The 17,336-nt window shown below is 50.0% G+C and overlaps 1 protein-coding gene across 13 annotated transcripts in view; it reads left to right on the forward strand.

The window, feature by feature from the left end:
- Window positions 1-17,336, forward strand: part of LOC116847936 (synaptogenesis protein syg-2-like) — a 413,298-nt gene that overhangs the window by 344,634 nt on the left and 51,328 nt on the right. For 12 of the 13 annotated variants that reach the window (XM_032823535.1, XM_032823542.1, XM_032823543.1 and 9 more), the window contains one exon: window positions 13,926-14,134. In XM_032823535.1, the coding sequence (XP_032679426.1) occupies window positions 13,926-14,134 (209 nt within the window). Of the gene's footprint in view, window positions 1-2,509; window positions 2,614-13,925; window positions 14,135-17,336 lie in introns of those variants that run through there. The other variant, XM_032823544.1, reaches the window with a different exon arrangement.

The following is a 17,336-nucleotide window of genomic DNA, read 5'->3' on the forward strand; positions in this document are numbered from 1 at the left end:
CCCCCAACCTTCCTGTCTCTCCATCCCTCTCCCCCTATGCCAACTACTATGTAAGGGAAGAATTCTCAGGAGTAATTCGACATCGGATCGTTTCTCCCTGATGAAGCGGACTGAAATATTCGCGATATTCGTCGGAATCAAAGATGAATCCACGCGGCTCAAATCTGGAAAACAAATCTAATGTGCATAGACACCGCGAAAGCCTAAAAAGTCAGACGTGCTAATAATTAAGGATTATTAATTCGAACGATCGAATACTCGAGATAACAGAGAGATAGAAAGAAATAGGAAAAGAGAGACTCTTGGAAGCGCCGGTGAGTCGGAGGCTCACATGTCCGAGGGTGAATATTTATCGACGACGCGGGAGCGGAAATCCGTTTCATCCGACCGATAATATCTGTACAAGCAATCCTAGCCTCGGCATCGCGCCATTGTTTCCCGATCCGCGAGATACCAACGCTTTGCATTATCAGTTAACACGGCTAATGCGACGCCCCAATTTCCAGATTACTAATATCTAACGCGCAGTAGGAAGGAAGATAGAGGGAAAGGAAATGGGACGGGTGACCGATTCAGCGAGAGAGCGGCGGAAATCAAATTACACGCCAGCAATTTAGCCGTGATATATGTGTGAGTGTGTGCGCGCGTACGCGCGCGCGAGAATAAGCGAGATTATTAATAAAAATAGAGAGATGGAATGCAGAGGAACACAGAGAGAAAGGGAAGAAGACAAAAAGAGAGAAAGAACAGCGAGGCAGTTTGCGGTGGCGACTCGAATCTACGACTCGGTCCGCGAACAGCGATGAAGGGTTAATCACGGTTCCAGCGCTCGTTGTCGAGGATTACGAGTGTTCTCAGCAGCCGAGGACCGGACTCGGGGAACGTATCAACTCGCCGTAGATCCGCGGCTTGATGGGTAGCAAGGCCGAAGTCGACGTGTTAATGTGGCCAGAGAGTGGCGGCTTAACGATCGTTCTCGAGGACAACATGGACCAACGTAGACCGAGGCAACAACGACTACGTTCTAGGTGAAAATCCACTTCTCTCTCTCGCCACATGAGCACTCGTCGTCCCGAAAGCCTCGAAGAAACACGTACGCGCGTGGTATGTACGCGGTAATTTGAAAGTTTCCGGTCGTTTAGGACGCGCGAAGAACGGCAACGGCAAGCAGCAAGCTGTCCTTGCGGTTGCCACGGAGGAGCGCGAGCGCCGCACAGAAGGTCCGTCTCGGCACGGGAAACGTGACTGACGGCCCAAACTACTCATGAAAGTTCGACCCTGCCGCTCTCCCACAATGTAACTCTCCCCGGCACATCATCTTCCGCATTTGGCGGAGAAATCCCGTCGGTGAAGAGATTCTCTTTCTTTTTTCTTTCTTTTCTTTCTCTTTCGAGAGAGGGAGAAGAGGGAACGAAAGGATAGAGATTTCTTCCTCTGTACGCAGCGGGAAGAAACGTGACGACCCTCGACGCTGGGGAAATGATAGATCTATCGGCGGCTGGAAGGAAAAAAAAAAGTAACGACTATTCGAACGCTAATAATTTACGTCGCGTCTGTGAGCGCGAATTTCAGTGAATTAGTAAAACAGCACCGCAGAATTTAACCGATTGTCGTCGAGGGTGTATTTTTGTCGGAAATATGGGCCACGTTCGGATTATATTATACGGCCATTTATTAGCGCACCAGAACCGAACAGTTGGAGAGGGAAGTGAGAAGAAGGGGGCTCTGGCGTATTTTGCGAATCCGCCGCTTATTGGACGCAGTGTGGCGCACTAAAAAAACAAATACAAAAAAAGAGGAAAGCAAAATATTTACAACAACCGATGACCCAGAAAAAGAATCACGCTTCTAACATTATAACTCAGCACGACTACAGGCGCGGCGGCAGTGACTGCTGAATAATGAAAAATAAAGGGCAAACGGTCGATATAAAGTATCTGCGAGAGTCGTCCACGTATGGCACATTAATTACGCGTAAATAAATATACGCGACGCGCGAAACAAATCGTTTGTCATACGCGCAACTCGAGCGAAACGAGGACTCTCTTTTACGTCATGGTAACGTAATAACGTCGCCCACTCGTGGATAACATAGATGTAATAATGCCTGTCCGAAAGCACAATACAACAAACCGCGCAAACGCGCTATTATTATTATTATGCAGTGTATGGCAACGGCACTAACTACGAACACCAATTTTGCCGTAAAGTCTGTTTCTCACGAGCGTGTTCTCTCTCTCTTTCTCTCTCTCTCTCTCTCTCTCATACAGCCGTCCTAAAACGGTTGAACGAATACGCGCTGCATAATTCGCGCGTCATTTAATTCGCGGAAAATATTCGCGACGTCAAGATAACACATGTGTCGAATTTTATTCGAATTAATGAAAATCATTAAAAACATTACTTTCTAGTTTTTCAATCGAGGTAAAAAGATGTCGTGCTTGCGATACAAAAACCACGACGACAGCGACGACCTGTGACGGGCCCGTTTTAAACCGCGCGGCTAACCTCGGACGTTCTCGGGCGCGAACGCGAAACGAAAGAAACCGAGGAAGGAAAGGCGCCGTCGGAAAGTGGAGAGTCATTTGCAAGATGGGAAGCGACGATGCAGAAGTGAGTATGAATAATGGGGCGTTGCTGTACAGCTTGTTCGACTGTCATTGCCGACAGGAACGGAAGAACACGAGAAAGCGCGGCGGCGGCGCCGCCGCCGCCGCCGCCGCCAGACGGAAAGACGGGGGTGAACTGGCCGGCCGGGGCGACGGGAGGATAGATAATGCACAGGCATAGGAAATGAGATTGCAAATGAGAAACTACGCCCGCGCTCGTGATCGAAAACATAGTTGAGCGCTATCAGCGAGTACTTACAGGCGACGGGCGCGCTCGCGCTCGCCCGACGAATACCCTTATTATCTTATGAACCGTAATACGCGCGCGACGGGAGAGATCCATCCGACGGTCGCTCTCCGCGGAATTGGCCGCGCATATTGTACGCGAGGAAGCGGCGGCGGCGGCGGCGGCGATGAGCGCGCTACGTCGTCGCTCGTGACGTTTCTCAATTTGTCGAAACTGCCGTAACAATGTCGCGATAACTCGCGGCATGCACCGTCCTTATGCGTGGGGGAAGCGGCCCTCGCAACGGGAAAGTAGTAAACTTAATAGTCCCTCCAATTCCTTTCAATTTAGCGGCGGCTGCTCGCGTTCGACGACATTGCCGACGTCGTCTCGAGGTCGTCACTCTACTCCGCGAGTACGACAATATCCAAAGAAAAAGAGAAAGAGAAGAAAGAGAGAACCGAAGAATCGGCGGAAAGACTCGATTCGTGAATACTCGCGTTTAAACGAGTGGTGCAAATCGTTTGCTGCTTCGGGGATGTGTGGAAGCCTCTCCCAATCGTGGATGCTTCCAGGTCCACCTCTATTCCCGACGGTTCGCAAAGATTCATCGCTAAAATGACCACGGGGAATCTACACAGTCCACATGGGCTTCGCGAATTCCAATTTGCCGCGATCGTTGTCAATTACGCGAGAAACCCTACAGGGATTCGAAACCAGATCCGAAATATAAATTTCTCCATCTGTCTAGAACACCATCCAGCGCCGCATTGGGCTTCACCTACGAGCGTAACACGCTTGGCGTTCAACGATATCAGTCATTGGCCGTGATGTCGTATTCCGCGGACGACGACGACGACGACGACGACGCCCACGAGCGCACATTTATGTGCACTAACAACGGCGGACGACGATCCACCTAACAGCCGGAGACCTAGTTTACAAACTATTACACCGGTGGCATTAATATTCAGTTGGCTCTTATTCGACGGGACGACAAGAAAATGCATAATTCGGCGCTCGCCGGCTCCGTCGTAGCGGAACTCTCACGGCTAGAAAGTCGGCTCTTTCTTCTCTCCCCCGCTTAATCCACCCGCCCCCCTTCAAACCCTCGTTTTCTCTCGTCCTGGTTGCTCGTTGTTCCCCATTTGGCACGCCCCCGCTCTTTCGCTACCACTTTCGAAACTTACTCCCGACCGCCGGCGCCGCCGCCGCCGCCGCCGCCGCCGCCGCCGCCGCCGTCGAAGAGGAGGAGAACGCCGCGTTGGCTGCTACCGAGAGAACGTACGATACGTTAGCGCGGGCGGCGAGCCCCGAATTAATTACGAACAGAAGCGAATACTCGCCGAGAGAGGCGTGGAGGAGCCAGCTTCTCCAGCAGCCGTTCGGGTCGCCTTCAGGCAGCGAGCCTCGTGAGGGATGATAGGGCGCCGCGTTCTTACCGCGCACTTGGCAGCACAAGTACACCGGCGGAGAATACGTATACCTTACTACTTCTCGCAGTAGATACGGGTCGCGCTCGGGCAGACGACGTGGCACGGTGCGGCGCGGAGACGATGAAGATGCCGCGGCAACAGGGATCGCGTCGTTATCTACTTGCGCCAAGTGGCACGGGGGAATGGTTCGCATGCAAATACGTCTTAAATTTCGCCCGTTAACAACAGACGCCCGCTTCTTCTTCAATCCTTACTTTAGTTCTTACTTCGCAGACGACACGCGCGGCTCGACCCCGCGCCAATAGACCAACGAATGAGTGGTGAACGTTTTCTCCATGAGAGAGGGAGAATGAAGGGGCGAGAAGATAGAATGTTCACTAGCACTCCACTACGTTCGGGTGATGCAAAAGTGCTCGGTGCGCTAGACGAACGGGTGAGAAGTGAGTCGCGCTCGATATGTAGGCTCCGCGGGTGTTTAATGAATATGCAAATCGTTCCCCCAACCGACTCGCCGCAGTCGCCCGAAGGAGCGAGGATAGAAGTGACGTTCCCGTTGCTCTCGGTTGCTGTTGGCTGGCTGTTACTACTGCCACCACCGCCACCGCTCGCGTGGTGACGATGGTGGTACTGGTGACGGGTGTTGGTGCCGCTAACGGCGATACCAAGGCAAAATTCCCGATGCCACTGCACACGTCACTCCAATACAACACACGAGCGCTGGAAATTGTCCTGAAGAGAGACTAGCCCCCGCTACATGGTTTATGCGCATACACGCGGAATCTTGCTGAATCTTTCCAACCGAGGAGACTTGGCGGTGGAAAGAAGAAACGGAGGAAGAGATTCGTATATCGAGAAAAACAAACAAGTTTAACCCCGAGTGGTTTATAGATTTTTGGAAATAACGAAATTGAGAGGAATTATTTTCTCGCGATTCTACAGCATAAAGTCGTCTGCAGGATTCTCTTTATTGCAGGACAGCACGGCGCACTCTATAGAGCGTGTTGGCGTCGCGCCCGTGCCAGTACTCGTGCGTCAAACAAGCGATTAACTTTAATCCTTCCCTTAAAAAAGTTGTCGAAGCCACTACACGCTTTTCGAGCCCGTAATTCGACTTAGACGCTCGTGCAGCGAGGCGCGATTGGTCAGGGACACTCTATACATACTGGAAATCGATGGGAGCTGCCGCCCGATTGAAGGTAGCGGCGCAGGTTTCCCATGCGGTGGTGGCATCCATCCTTCCCTCCCCCAATCCCTGGTTTAATTGAAATTTCCCGACGTTCTCGCTGATGTCGCCTAGCAGTGTGCCGCTTTCGCGGTGAAGTACACCGGATGTCTCTTCGCTCCCGCAATCGCGCGTCCCGCATCGCGCGAAAATCCGGACAAAAATTGCGGGGCTGCATCTCCCCCTCCCCCTGTTCTGATCACCGTGACTCATCGGGGTGAATTACGGGGAAAAGGGGAATGAAAACGCAGGGCAATTAAAATTTAGAGCGGCGTCGTTAACGTCGAGTCACGTGCGCAGCATGCAATGCACTTAAACGTCAATGTGCCTAAAAGGTAGCCGTTATGCTTCTGCCTTTTCAAGAGATTGCTATCGTAGGCGGTGAGCGGTGGCTATATCGCGATTATGGTTACAGCACGCTCGCATGTTTGGTAGATTTTAGTACGCTCCATGTTCCTGACTCGCAACTGTTCGTCGCAACGTCTTTAGAAATTCCTGCCCCAATGAGAGACTCAAATGCTTTTCTCTTTTCGTTTTTTTTGCTGGAAATGAAACGTCACGACATGAAAAGCGCGACGGATCACACTTTATCGCTCTTCCACGCTTCGTCGGGGACGTTGCGCTGGAGAAATCGTGCTTGCACCCCCGCGAACTCGATCATCGTCGCGCCGATGCCGACTCGGCGGCGAACTTATTTCCTCCAACAGCGTCATTTTTCCCTCCCTCCGAGAATCACGAGGCGTAATCCTCCCGGCGCGACAGATCGCCCTTCCGACTGAAAACTACCTTTCCGACATGCACGATCACATCCACGACGCTATCCACGGCGACGACGACGACGGCGGCGGACCATGCGCGCACCTAATCGCGCGCTTTCGCGAAAATATGGCAAGACGGCGCGCGGAGACACCGCGAGAGAAATATGCGCGGAATTTCTAGCGCAACGGGTTCATCTCGTCCGAAAATGGCCCCGATTTATATCGAAGCTGTTTCCAGATGAACGGAAGTGATACGCTTAACGCGCCTCGGCAGTCGATGAATTCCAAGGCCTGCCCTGGCCCCGCCGCACCCTCTCTGCACCTCTATCCGATCTGCCAGCTCATACCCCCACGTCTCACCCTCGATCGGAAGCAGCTCGACCGGGAGAGATAGAGAGAGAGAGAGAGAGAGGTATAGATAGCTAGATAGAGATGGAGAAAGAGAAAGAGGGAGAGAGAGAGAGAGAGAGAGAGGCAGAATACCGATCGCGCGACGGGGGCAACGCGCTCCCGTTCGAGTAATATACTCTCCGCCGACGTTAGCTCCCGAAGTTATCCTAGCTATTCAAATGGATACGAGAGCGCGGAAATTGCCATAGACCGACGGTCTATGGCGAGTGCGCCGCCGATATCGCCAAATCGATAAGAGACGCAAGTTGCGCGGTATGCGTGCGGCATGGTGCAACACGCACGAACGTGGAAGTTCTCTGTCTCTCTTTCTCTCTTGGCGAAAGAGAAAGAAGGCGAAAGAACGGGAAAGAGAGATTAACTGTCCGCGGTGTATATAAGCGCGTATAAGTATTTGAGCAGCTCCGACTTTAATTGAATATCCAGTGCGCGGGATAGCGCGCGCGAAATAAGGATCAATTTTTACGGGCTTGCCCAAGAGACGCCTAAGAATAATGACTTCCTGGCGCTGCATCGCCTGGGAGAAGAGGGTGCGTCGCGGCGACGGTGACGAATTTATTCGAGAACCGCTCAAATCCGAGCTCCTCGAGCTCGCCCGCCCGCCGTGGCGGCTGAGGGAGAGCGTCTCACCCTTAGCCAAGGCGATTATTCGCAGATTTTCTAGAGGCGGACGCACGCGTTCTTTGTCTTGGCTCGCGCGCGCGGTTGCGTTCCTGCCGAAAAGACTCCAATTACTCCGGTAATGATCGGGACGGCAAAGCATTCGTTGCCCGGAACCGAAATCGAATTACTCGAAAGAACAATCGCGTTTTCGGGTATTTCAATTAAATTGATGCATTGACGTTTTCGATTTAATCGGATTTTCGATATATTCGACGTTACGGCAACAGCATTCAATACTTACTGAAGCCGCTTCATATCGATAAATCGTTATTATGGCAATCCCATATAAACAATCAAAGCGTGCGCAAATTATTCGGGATGTCGCGCGAAAATAAAATCCTGTGCCGAGTAGGAGGAGTTAAAAATCGATTTGTAGCTTCGACGAGAAAAATTAGGCCGCCGTGAGCGGCAGATTTCAACGCTGCTGCTGCGCGATCAAAGATGTCAAAAGGTCGATAATTGCGCGGGAGATTTTTCGCAAATCGCATTTGCTCTGGATTCGCAGCGGCGCCAATGCGTTCCTCCCTCGACTCGGGGGGCATATGGAGGAGGGAGACGACTGACGCGAAGAGCGAGCACAATTTCGGCCGGCGATGACTATCGCGCTCGCGCGCGTTCGGCGCTAAAAATGATTAACATCCTTTGACCACCGCGCTCCACTTTAATCTCGCGGATTACATTTGCCAAGATCCTCGGGCGCGATATATCGGCCCCCGGGGCCTTTATACGTGGCCAGCATCAACTTCAATTAAACCGTAATATGACCAAGGTGAATGCATCGCGGCGTAGGGCAAGGTAGGGCAACAAAGGGAGCCGGGTCGGTACGTGCGCGCCAATCAATGGCGCATCGAAGCCGGCGGGCGCGCAGTGCCAGCTTCCTCGTGCAGAGCAAGAGAGAGAGAGAGAGAGAGAGAGAGAGAGAGAGAGAGAGCGGGAGATAGAGAGGTAGACAGATAGAGAGAGAGGAGTCCTCATTGTCCCGCATTCTATCGGATTGGCTTCCGGCGTGGGCACAACGGACGCCGTCCTTTATGCACCGGGAGCCACGCACAGGGAATGCACCACGATCGTCACGTCCGATGTCCGAGGCAACGCGCGCGCGGAATCGGAGCGCACGGCCGCAAGCCTCGTGCTTGTAGAGAGGACTTCCGACCAACTGCGGACGGCTCGGCTTCGACTCAACGGCACAGCTCGGTTCGGCTCGGTACGGCTTTCGGCTGATGGCTCGGTTATGCCGCGCACCCGCAAGTTATCGCGACACGTGCCATGGCATTTCGTATTAAGCCGAAACGCTAATTAAGCTCCAGCAGCTCTTCGGTTAGTAATACGCGCGCGAGTCTGCGAGACCACCGACCTGTGTCTGACCGGACGCGTGCGCCCGCGATTTCCGTTTAATACTCCCGACGGGATCAGGCGGCTTTGACGGAATTGTCAGGATGCGCTAGGCGTTATAGAATTATAGATAAAGAGTGGAGCGAGAGGGAGGAAGACGCGATCAGGTACGAGAGCACAGGTACGCATTAGGCGTCGTCTCATCCGATAAATCCTTCGGTCGTTAATCCCCTCCACGTGAAGAGATTCGCTGGCGAGTTGGATTTTGAAAGTCGCTCGCGAATTAAAGGTGCATTTTCCATATCTCAAGAATAACAAAAAGATTTGGAAAAAATTAGAAATTAAGCTATATTGGCAAGGACTGTGCGAGCAATGCATCCTTAAGAAAGATCTCGTTGCGCGTTAGAATGAACGACAGCGAGTTCGATGAGACGCTGAAGGGACAATGTCACTCTCTACCTATTCAACTTGCATAACGCATATAAAAAGTCGGCCAATCGTGCACTTCATGCAAAGAACATCCCTTTTTATTTCACGAATCATAACTTGATTCCTTTGTATGTACCCAGTAGACACTAATTAATAGTATTAATAGTAATTAATAGTATTAATTGTATTAATAGTATTAATAAATTAATAGTATTAATAGTATTAGTAAATAGTATTAATAGTATTAATAGTATTAATAGTAATTAATAGTAGTATATCATAAGTTTTCGATCAATAATACATAAGAATACAATATAACACATACTGTATATAACAATTGGATCGCTGAGAGAAAAATGATAACATTGATATAACGTCACTGTTTTGGCTGTTTATTAGCTATGCATTACACGATTACGCAAGTTTCAAGCCTCAGCGCGCGATCTTCCTACGTTGACGTGCGTTCTCGTTTACGTGCAACCCAAAAACTCTCAAGTCGCGAGGGATGTATGTAACCGTAAGAATCGCGCGAACCGAGCGGGCCAACGCGAATTTGGTGTCGGCCCGCTCAACAGAGCGGCGGCGCCATTCAGCGACGGGATTATAAATTCCCGCATTACTTATGGCGGCAGAACCATAAAATTCATAACGACGTACAGCATCGTAATAACGACGAACGAGCGACGGCCGTCGTCGTAGCGCGCCCGACCTGTTACAGCATTTGTAGGAATTTACGACGAAGCGCCGTAGCTCTGCTGCTGCTACCGTAGCTGCCAGCCAGCTAGCTACCGGTCGCCGACCCGGTTCCCATACCGTAGCATTGCGAACTACCCTCTACCCACTAGCTCCGCGATAGCTTAAAACTTTCAGGGTAGTTTCGGAAATGCCGCCCGCGCAAACAGACTCCACTTTCCGGCGGAACTTCTTGCGCTGCGCTATATAGTGAATTTATAGGCATTAAATAGTCGCGCATTTTTGCAACACCGTGTAGCCCCCCTCGGTAGCCCCCCCCCCCCTCCCGCGAAACGCGATGTGCTCGAACTTAGTCCTAGGTCAACGAGCCGAGTTGACTATGCGCGAGCGCGGGGGTGGCGTAAACTCTGGATATATCTCGAAACTATCGACTAGCCTTCTCCGACATTTCTTGTTGCGAATGAGAATTCGCGAATTTGCGATTCTCGGCGAAAAGGGAGCGTCGTCTTAAAGTCGGATTAAAGACACAAAGAGTCGGCCTATTGTATACGGAGGGAGAAGACAGAAAAGGGGTGGCGCGTGCGAAATGAGAAAATAGGGGAGCGTAACGATCATCCGTCGGACGCGTGAATTATTACGTGAATAAACGATCGTGCGTGACGTGTTGTTAAACTGTGTCGTAATACGCTTGTTTCTTTATACCGTGTCCTATAATTGCACGCCATGCCGCGCGATAGGTTACATCGCGTTCCTCTCCTCTGTTTCCCGTTCCCACTCTCTGTGTTTCCTCCCCATTAATATACTGATTTCATATTCCGTAGTGTACAAAGTGTACGTACGGTTGGCTATGTATCTGACAGTCAAATGGCTAGCGCGACGGTACAGGAATCTCATTTTTCAGCGCGACGGAAGATTCAAATCGCGAATGTGTACACCATGGGCCCCGTTTTTAAGCACGATTGAAAGGAGCGGCTTATTATTATTCCGCTCTTGAATGGATATTCATGCCTAGAGTACACAAAAACCAAAATGTTTAGCTATGCAAAATATGTTTCATCTACGCGCGCTTGCAAGAGCTTTCTCTCTCTCTCTCTCTCTCCCTCCCTCCTTCCCTCCTTCCCTATTCCTCCCCTTCATCACGCTTTCTTCCTCCCTTTCTCTGTACTATCCTCTCTCACTCCTTCTCTTTCTTTCGTGTCCCTTTGTCACAGATTACACCGACGCTCCATCGCGTGCTTTTTATTTAAGTGCAAAATTAACTCAAAACGCTCTCCGCGGACACCGTTTCTTTGGAGTCCCCGCTTCTTGCTACTTCGCCTTTGACTTTCTCTCGCGCTCATGAGAGAAGTGTGTGCGCGCGACTGGAAACGTCACGTAGTAGTTACGTTTCCGATGGCGAGGAGAGATGTTGCGCTATAATTGGTCGCCCTGGCCTGTGACAGGCATAACCACGTCCCGATATGGACGTCCGACTACTAATCTGTTATACCTTGGCGTATCACACGCAGCACCGTTAACACGACATCATAATGCATTACGATATCGATAGTCGGGTATTTGTCTCGGCGAACGTAGTTCGCTCTCTATAACTGAAAACCGACGAGACATAAACGCTGAGCCTTTCTCCACCGAGATAGAAGACGATGCGAACGTTTCCACGACGTAGAATGTCGCGAGAGTTCTTTCTCCGCCGACCCTGTCTTCCAGTTCGCCATCCAATTCCTCACGCGATCGTGTAAACGCCCAATGAAGCGAAGTCGACTCGGATCCCTGCGTGTGACGCGTGTGCACGCGGCTAGGTGTGTTCCCCGGAGTTAATTCGAGGGTTCATAACGCGCCGATACCTCTCGGACACCCGACCCTTAAGTTTCCAACGACGTACTATACACGCCCACGCAATTCGCAGCCGTACGAGAATAATCGCTTCGGCTACAATCTGACTGGCTGATTGTCCGCCTGCAAGCTCGATCCCCGCACGATCCAGCACGTACTACGAGAGGGCAGTTTGCCGTTACTCCCCCGAACGTTGCGTAACTTCGCCGTTTCGGTCAACTTCCGTTCGCCTTCTCCTCGCCCTCCTCCACACTTCCGTGGCCACGTGTAAACGCTTACGAAGCTGTGTGTTACGCGGCCGTGTGCACTTTAGACGCAACTAGCGAGAGCGAGAAAGCGGCAGAACTGGCAGTCGGCCGCTCGTCGCCGGATCGTTGTTGTTGTTGTTGTTGTTCGGTCCGGCATATGCGAGAGCATGCGGTGATCCGGTAGTCGCAACGCGCGCGCGGCGCATGGTACACACTCGGCCAGCTGGCGAGTGTACCAGCAGCTCGTAATACACCGGAGGAATGTATACGCCGCGACCGGTCCTCCGCGCCCACCACCCTGCTGCTAGTCATCGTCGTCGTAGCCGCGCAGCAGCCGGTTAGCCCTTCGCGACTACTCTCCGACCCTCCACCACTCGGCCCAACCACCCACCCAGCCACCCTTCTGTCTCGCTCTTCTGCTCGTTCCATTCCCCGCTGCGCGGCCGAATCTGGTAGCGAGCGAGGAGGCACTCGTGGTATTTCCGCAAATTCGATGCTTCGCCGATGTCCCGGGGACGAGGTATGCGCGGCAGGATCGGGGGTGAGGATCTGCGGTGAAGCGCTGTCCGGACACGGCTACCGCTGCTGCTGCTGCTGCTGCTGCTGCTGCAGCGGCAGCAGCTTCCTCGACTAAAACCGAGCGCGTCGGAGTGTGGAGCGCGACCGGCTGGCCGATGCATTCTTAATTAACACTTCGAGAGCGAGTGCGGGAGTTTTTAGCGCGACAGAGTCGATACGAGACGACGACCATTCAAACGTGTGGAATCGGTCTGGTTTTCAGGACACGGTGACCGTCACCTGGCGATTTTTCCGCCGATCCGGCGCAAAATGGGCAAATAGAACAAGGCGCGAGAGGTGCGTTTATAGTAATGCGCTTCTGGTAATCGTCGAAGGAACTCGCGGCTGCATCGAGCACTTGACGAAACTTGATTTTCATTTTGGCGGGTCGTTTTGTGCCCACTTAAATGCATTACTTAAATGCGATAATCTTAAGTACGTCGGGACGCATAAAGCTCGAATGGAGAATTTTAAATGCGAATTTCATTCCGCAGGAGCGGTCGCGTATCGTATGAAATTAATTAGTGAAATTATACGCTCTACTATGTCACATACGCGTGTCCTTTATTATCTAACTTCCTCGTCCGTATTAAATATGCGCGAAGCGTTCAACACGCTAAAGAGCACAGAGGAAGCGAGGTAAGAGAGAGAAAGAGAGAGCGAGCGAGTCGACAAAATTCTCATCCCGCATCGCGCGGTGCATTGCAGTTCTGAAGTTTTGCGTTTGTTCCGCTTTATTTTTTCATTGTGAGTCGCTACTCGCTGCACGTGGTAGCGAAAATATCAAGCGACATATGGCGCAGTCATGCTCGTGCGAGTGTTTCTCGCGAACGTTTCCTGTTTATATACGGAATCGCATTCGCGAGCGCCGCAGCCTTTTCTATTCTTGCGATCGTGAATACAAGTTTGCTATTTCCTTAGCTTAGTACTCCATCGAATTCGCGCAAATCTCCACGCTTTCTTATTTCTATGATGCGAACGAGCGAGAGAGAGAGAGAGAGAGAGAGAGAGAGAGGGAGAGAGAGAGAGAGTTTCGTTAGTTTATGATTGTACGAGAATTGCAACGTGAAATAAAATAATTTTCACGTGACAAAAAATACAAAATGTGAAAGATTTTTTAAATAAGAGAAAGATAAGGCCTACAAAAGCCGATCGTTGGATACGAGTAAGAATAATTAAATTATGGAAGGATATCAACACTTATATTGATTCGCATTTTCTGATTCATTAAATGTTAAAAATAAGTGATAAGTGAGGAGGTATAGATTCGACTCCTGACTGAAGCAGTATTTTATACAACATTTAGATAAATAAAAAATGCACCATCCAATTATGAATGAAATAATGATGGGTAAATATTAATATTAATAATTGAGATTCGGGATCGAGAGTGGACGTGTATCGTGTAAAATTAATTAAGTGAAATGATATGCGGAAATCATCTTATATTCTACTTAAATGGTGTACCTCAGAACTTATCATATACAATTTTGAAAAATCTTCATTTCAGTTACGACATGCGCGGCAAGCATTCGGAAAAGGCGTCGCACTGGAAAGACAAGGAGTACCTGAACGACCGGGCGTTTTTCCGAACGGTATCGGACCCGGCAACTTTGAACATTAACCACGTGCAGGAGAAGGACGAGGGCGAGTACAGGTGCCGAGTAGATTTCACCAAGAGTCCCACCAGGAACTCCAGAATCCACCTGACGGTGATAGGTTCGTGTCTCTTGCCTAACACAATTTACCTTGAAGCGAAAACGCGCGCACGCGTCTGCAAAATCCGTTCTGTCGCGCTAAACAAATCCTTTGTTGCACGAATGATTCGTGTTGTATCATTTGGAGTAGCCGGGTGCGAATCGATTAACATCGAGTGCGATAACGTGAAAAAATCGCCTGTCGCAGTATTAATGTTCGATTTTTTAGTTTTGTTTTTTTTTTTTTTTTTTTTTTTTTGATCGAAACGAATTCGCGCGAAAGCGATCGCAATTTTACGCGATTATTGAAGAATGTCAGACGCGTCGTGCTCGCCGGCGAGTTATAATTCATCGATCATCGCATTAGAATCTTGATAGGATTCTATTATGCACGGTTCGTGAAAATTCATGCTCAACGGGGAGAAACAATGTACGAGAGCGAATTCCACCAGCCAGATTCACATAGTTAGGATAGTTAAACATGCAATCCTTGTTGTCGGTTGGCTGCTTCGCGTTTTTCCTATTATCCGGCCTGCGGCTCTTAATTGGCACGTTAAAATCCAATTAATGCCGCTTATTTCGGATTTGTCCCAGAAACCGTCGAGCTATCTGGCCTTTCTTCTGCGCGTTTAACTATCGCACGCCGAGATCGTGATGCAATAAACGACTGTTTTACTCGAGGAGGAGGCCAAGTGTGTTCCGCGATATCGTCGACTCGGAACAACGGGAAAAATCATTTCCATGTAATTTTTTACGTTTCCTTTCGACTCTCCGAGCTGCTTTATCACCTCTCGCTGAAAAGAGCTGTCGCGACACTCAGCGTGGACAATAGAGTAACGTTCGTTGAGCGAGATAATTATTATCACGTTGGAATATATTGAAGAAATATATTTCTCCGGAGAACAGAACGAGAAAGAGAGAAAGAATCGTATTTCGCAGCGAAGCCTCCTTCTCGCGAATTCGTGTTTCCTTTGTCTCCCCTCTTTTGTAGCCGTCGTTGTCGCAACGCCATTTACACGCTGTTACAAAGGACGTTTGATCCGCCGTTTAAAGTACCGCTACGACTATATACACTTCAAGACGCTTAATGTGCCCTGAAAGAAAGGGCCACGGGATTTTACAAAAGCGTGACGACGACGACGACTACGTCCACTTCGATATCGAACGTTTCTTTCGGTCATCATGTATTAAAGGCAGGTACTTTCTCAAGAAAATGGATCTCGCTACGTGATTCCTCAATTTACCGGGTGCTCGCTTTGCGCAGAGACCCTTTGGAAAAGTCGCCATCAGCGCGACAATTGTATGGAAGATTTCTGCTCAAGAAACATTTTTTAATTTCTTTGTTCTTAAAATTTCTTTTGTATAAGACGTAATCACGCTATCGGAATATCGTGAATCATCACGATAAAAAGAACTATATCGCGACAAATTATTGTGATGAAAGATATTTGGTTATCAGAAGAAATCTCAAGCAACCCCCTCGCGAGATATTTCATCATTTTGATACTTATCTTTAATTCACTCATGAATAGCTATAACTTTATAAAAAATAATTTAAAATTTTGAATGTCACAAAATGGGGCTAAACTTGAGCGCACTTTTTGGTACTAGATTTACGTACACCTGTCTACCTGGACATGTGTTTCCCGTCAACGGACGTGTCGAATTTCGACACCGGGAAGATCTCACGTGAAAAAGAACTCCTCGAAGTAAATCGCGATCGTAATGGCGTTTCTTCGACGAAATCTATGAATGCAAGCATGCATACCCTCATACACACATACCTGCCGGTACTTTCAAAGGGCGCATACGCTTTCGAGGACGATACGCTCCGATTATTACTCTTCCGTGTTTCGTAGCAGACATCATAATTTTCCGAGGGCGCGTCAAGCCAGCGCCCCCGCCGCCGATGCGAAACTTAGAGACGCTACAAATTAACCCGTTAAATTCCACGCTATCATTTGTCATACGAAAATGTTCGTTGGAAATGTGTCGTACTACTAACGTTCTCTTCTCTCTCGCGCTCGCTCGTGGGCTCGCTCGCGCAAACTTCGCCAACAATTGAAACAGTCACCGAACGGCGCGAAACGCTGCAAACACCATTTCTCAAGCTTCGCGGCGAAATTACCCAAATACACGACACACGTCGCGCGGAATATTCGATAAAACCTGCGACGTCGCGCCTCCAAGGGAAAATGTCGCAGCGCGTGACGTCACGCCGATTTGACCGCGAAAGTTTGTTGCATCACCGACACATCTTCCGGTCTAGTTTTAGATTTCCGTTTCAGTTCAATTACGCGATATTATTCTCGACTCCCTCTCTCTCTCTCTTTCTCTCTTTGAATGCCTGCCAACTTCTCCCTGCTGCGGGCTTTTATTAGAGAACATAATAAATTAAGCGGATTACGTGAGACTTTTGCATAAACGCACACGTACACGTCGCCTAAACACGGGAAAGTGCGGTGAATGCGCGCCGCTTTCGAGGACTCGGCTGGCCGATTAGCTTCTCCAGCGATCGAAAGTGCGCCGGTTGCTCCATATTCAGAGCTTACCTGGGATTATGTTAGATCGCTCGATATTATAATAGCCGCGCAGTTAAAAGCGGCTGCGGTTTATTATGTTTTCCTCGTAATCGATCATTGGCAGCCCGTTTATCCGCAATATAATCCGCATCGTGCTCGCGCGGCCGCGAGAATTCGAGCATTCTGCAACTCGGCGCGCACTTGATAATTCAGCTCGCGTGCGTGCAAGTTTGCATCGCGTACGTCCGGATGCAGCGCTCTCTGTAAAGTTGATATTTAATGAGTACTAAGAGGGGACGGAGGGATGGAAGGTGAGAGGGGGAGAGAGAAAGAGAGAGAGAGAGAGAGAGAGAGAGCGAACGCAGTTAATACCGAAGGATCCACTAATGTATCGATTACACTCTATGCAAAATATACATATGGCCGACTCGCTAATCCCGTTTTCGGAGGTGCTTCACTCCGCGCTATTTCCAGATGGTATCGGATAACGTTTTCACGTCGGGACTTTCTCACCTGCCCTCATGCTCGCGTACTCACGCGTCCGATATCGCGGCCGACAGCTTAACTTCGGCGTTCGCGTTAATCCAATTTATTTCCTATTCGGTTCACCGGTTCAATTTGTCCCGCTCCGCTCCCGCGAGCGTAACCCTTCGCGCCGGGCATTTCGCGGTGGCGGCAACCAGACCAGGGGGGGGGGGGGGG

The sequence above is a fragment of the Odontomachus brunneus genome, unplaced genomic scaffold, assembly GCF_010583005.1.
Source record: "Odontomachus brunneus isolate Ranch 3 - 2012 unplaced genomic scaffold, Obru_v1 Obru_scaffold_085, whole genome shotgun sequence".
Lineage (NCBI taxonomy): Eukaryota > Metazoa > Arthropoda > Insecta > Hymenoptera > Formicidae > Odontomachus > Odontomachus brunneus.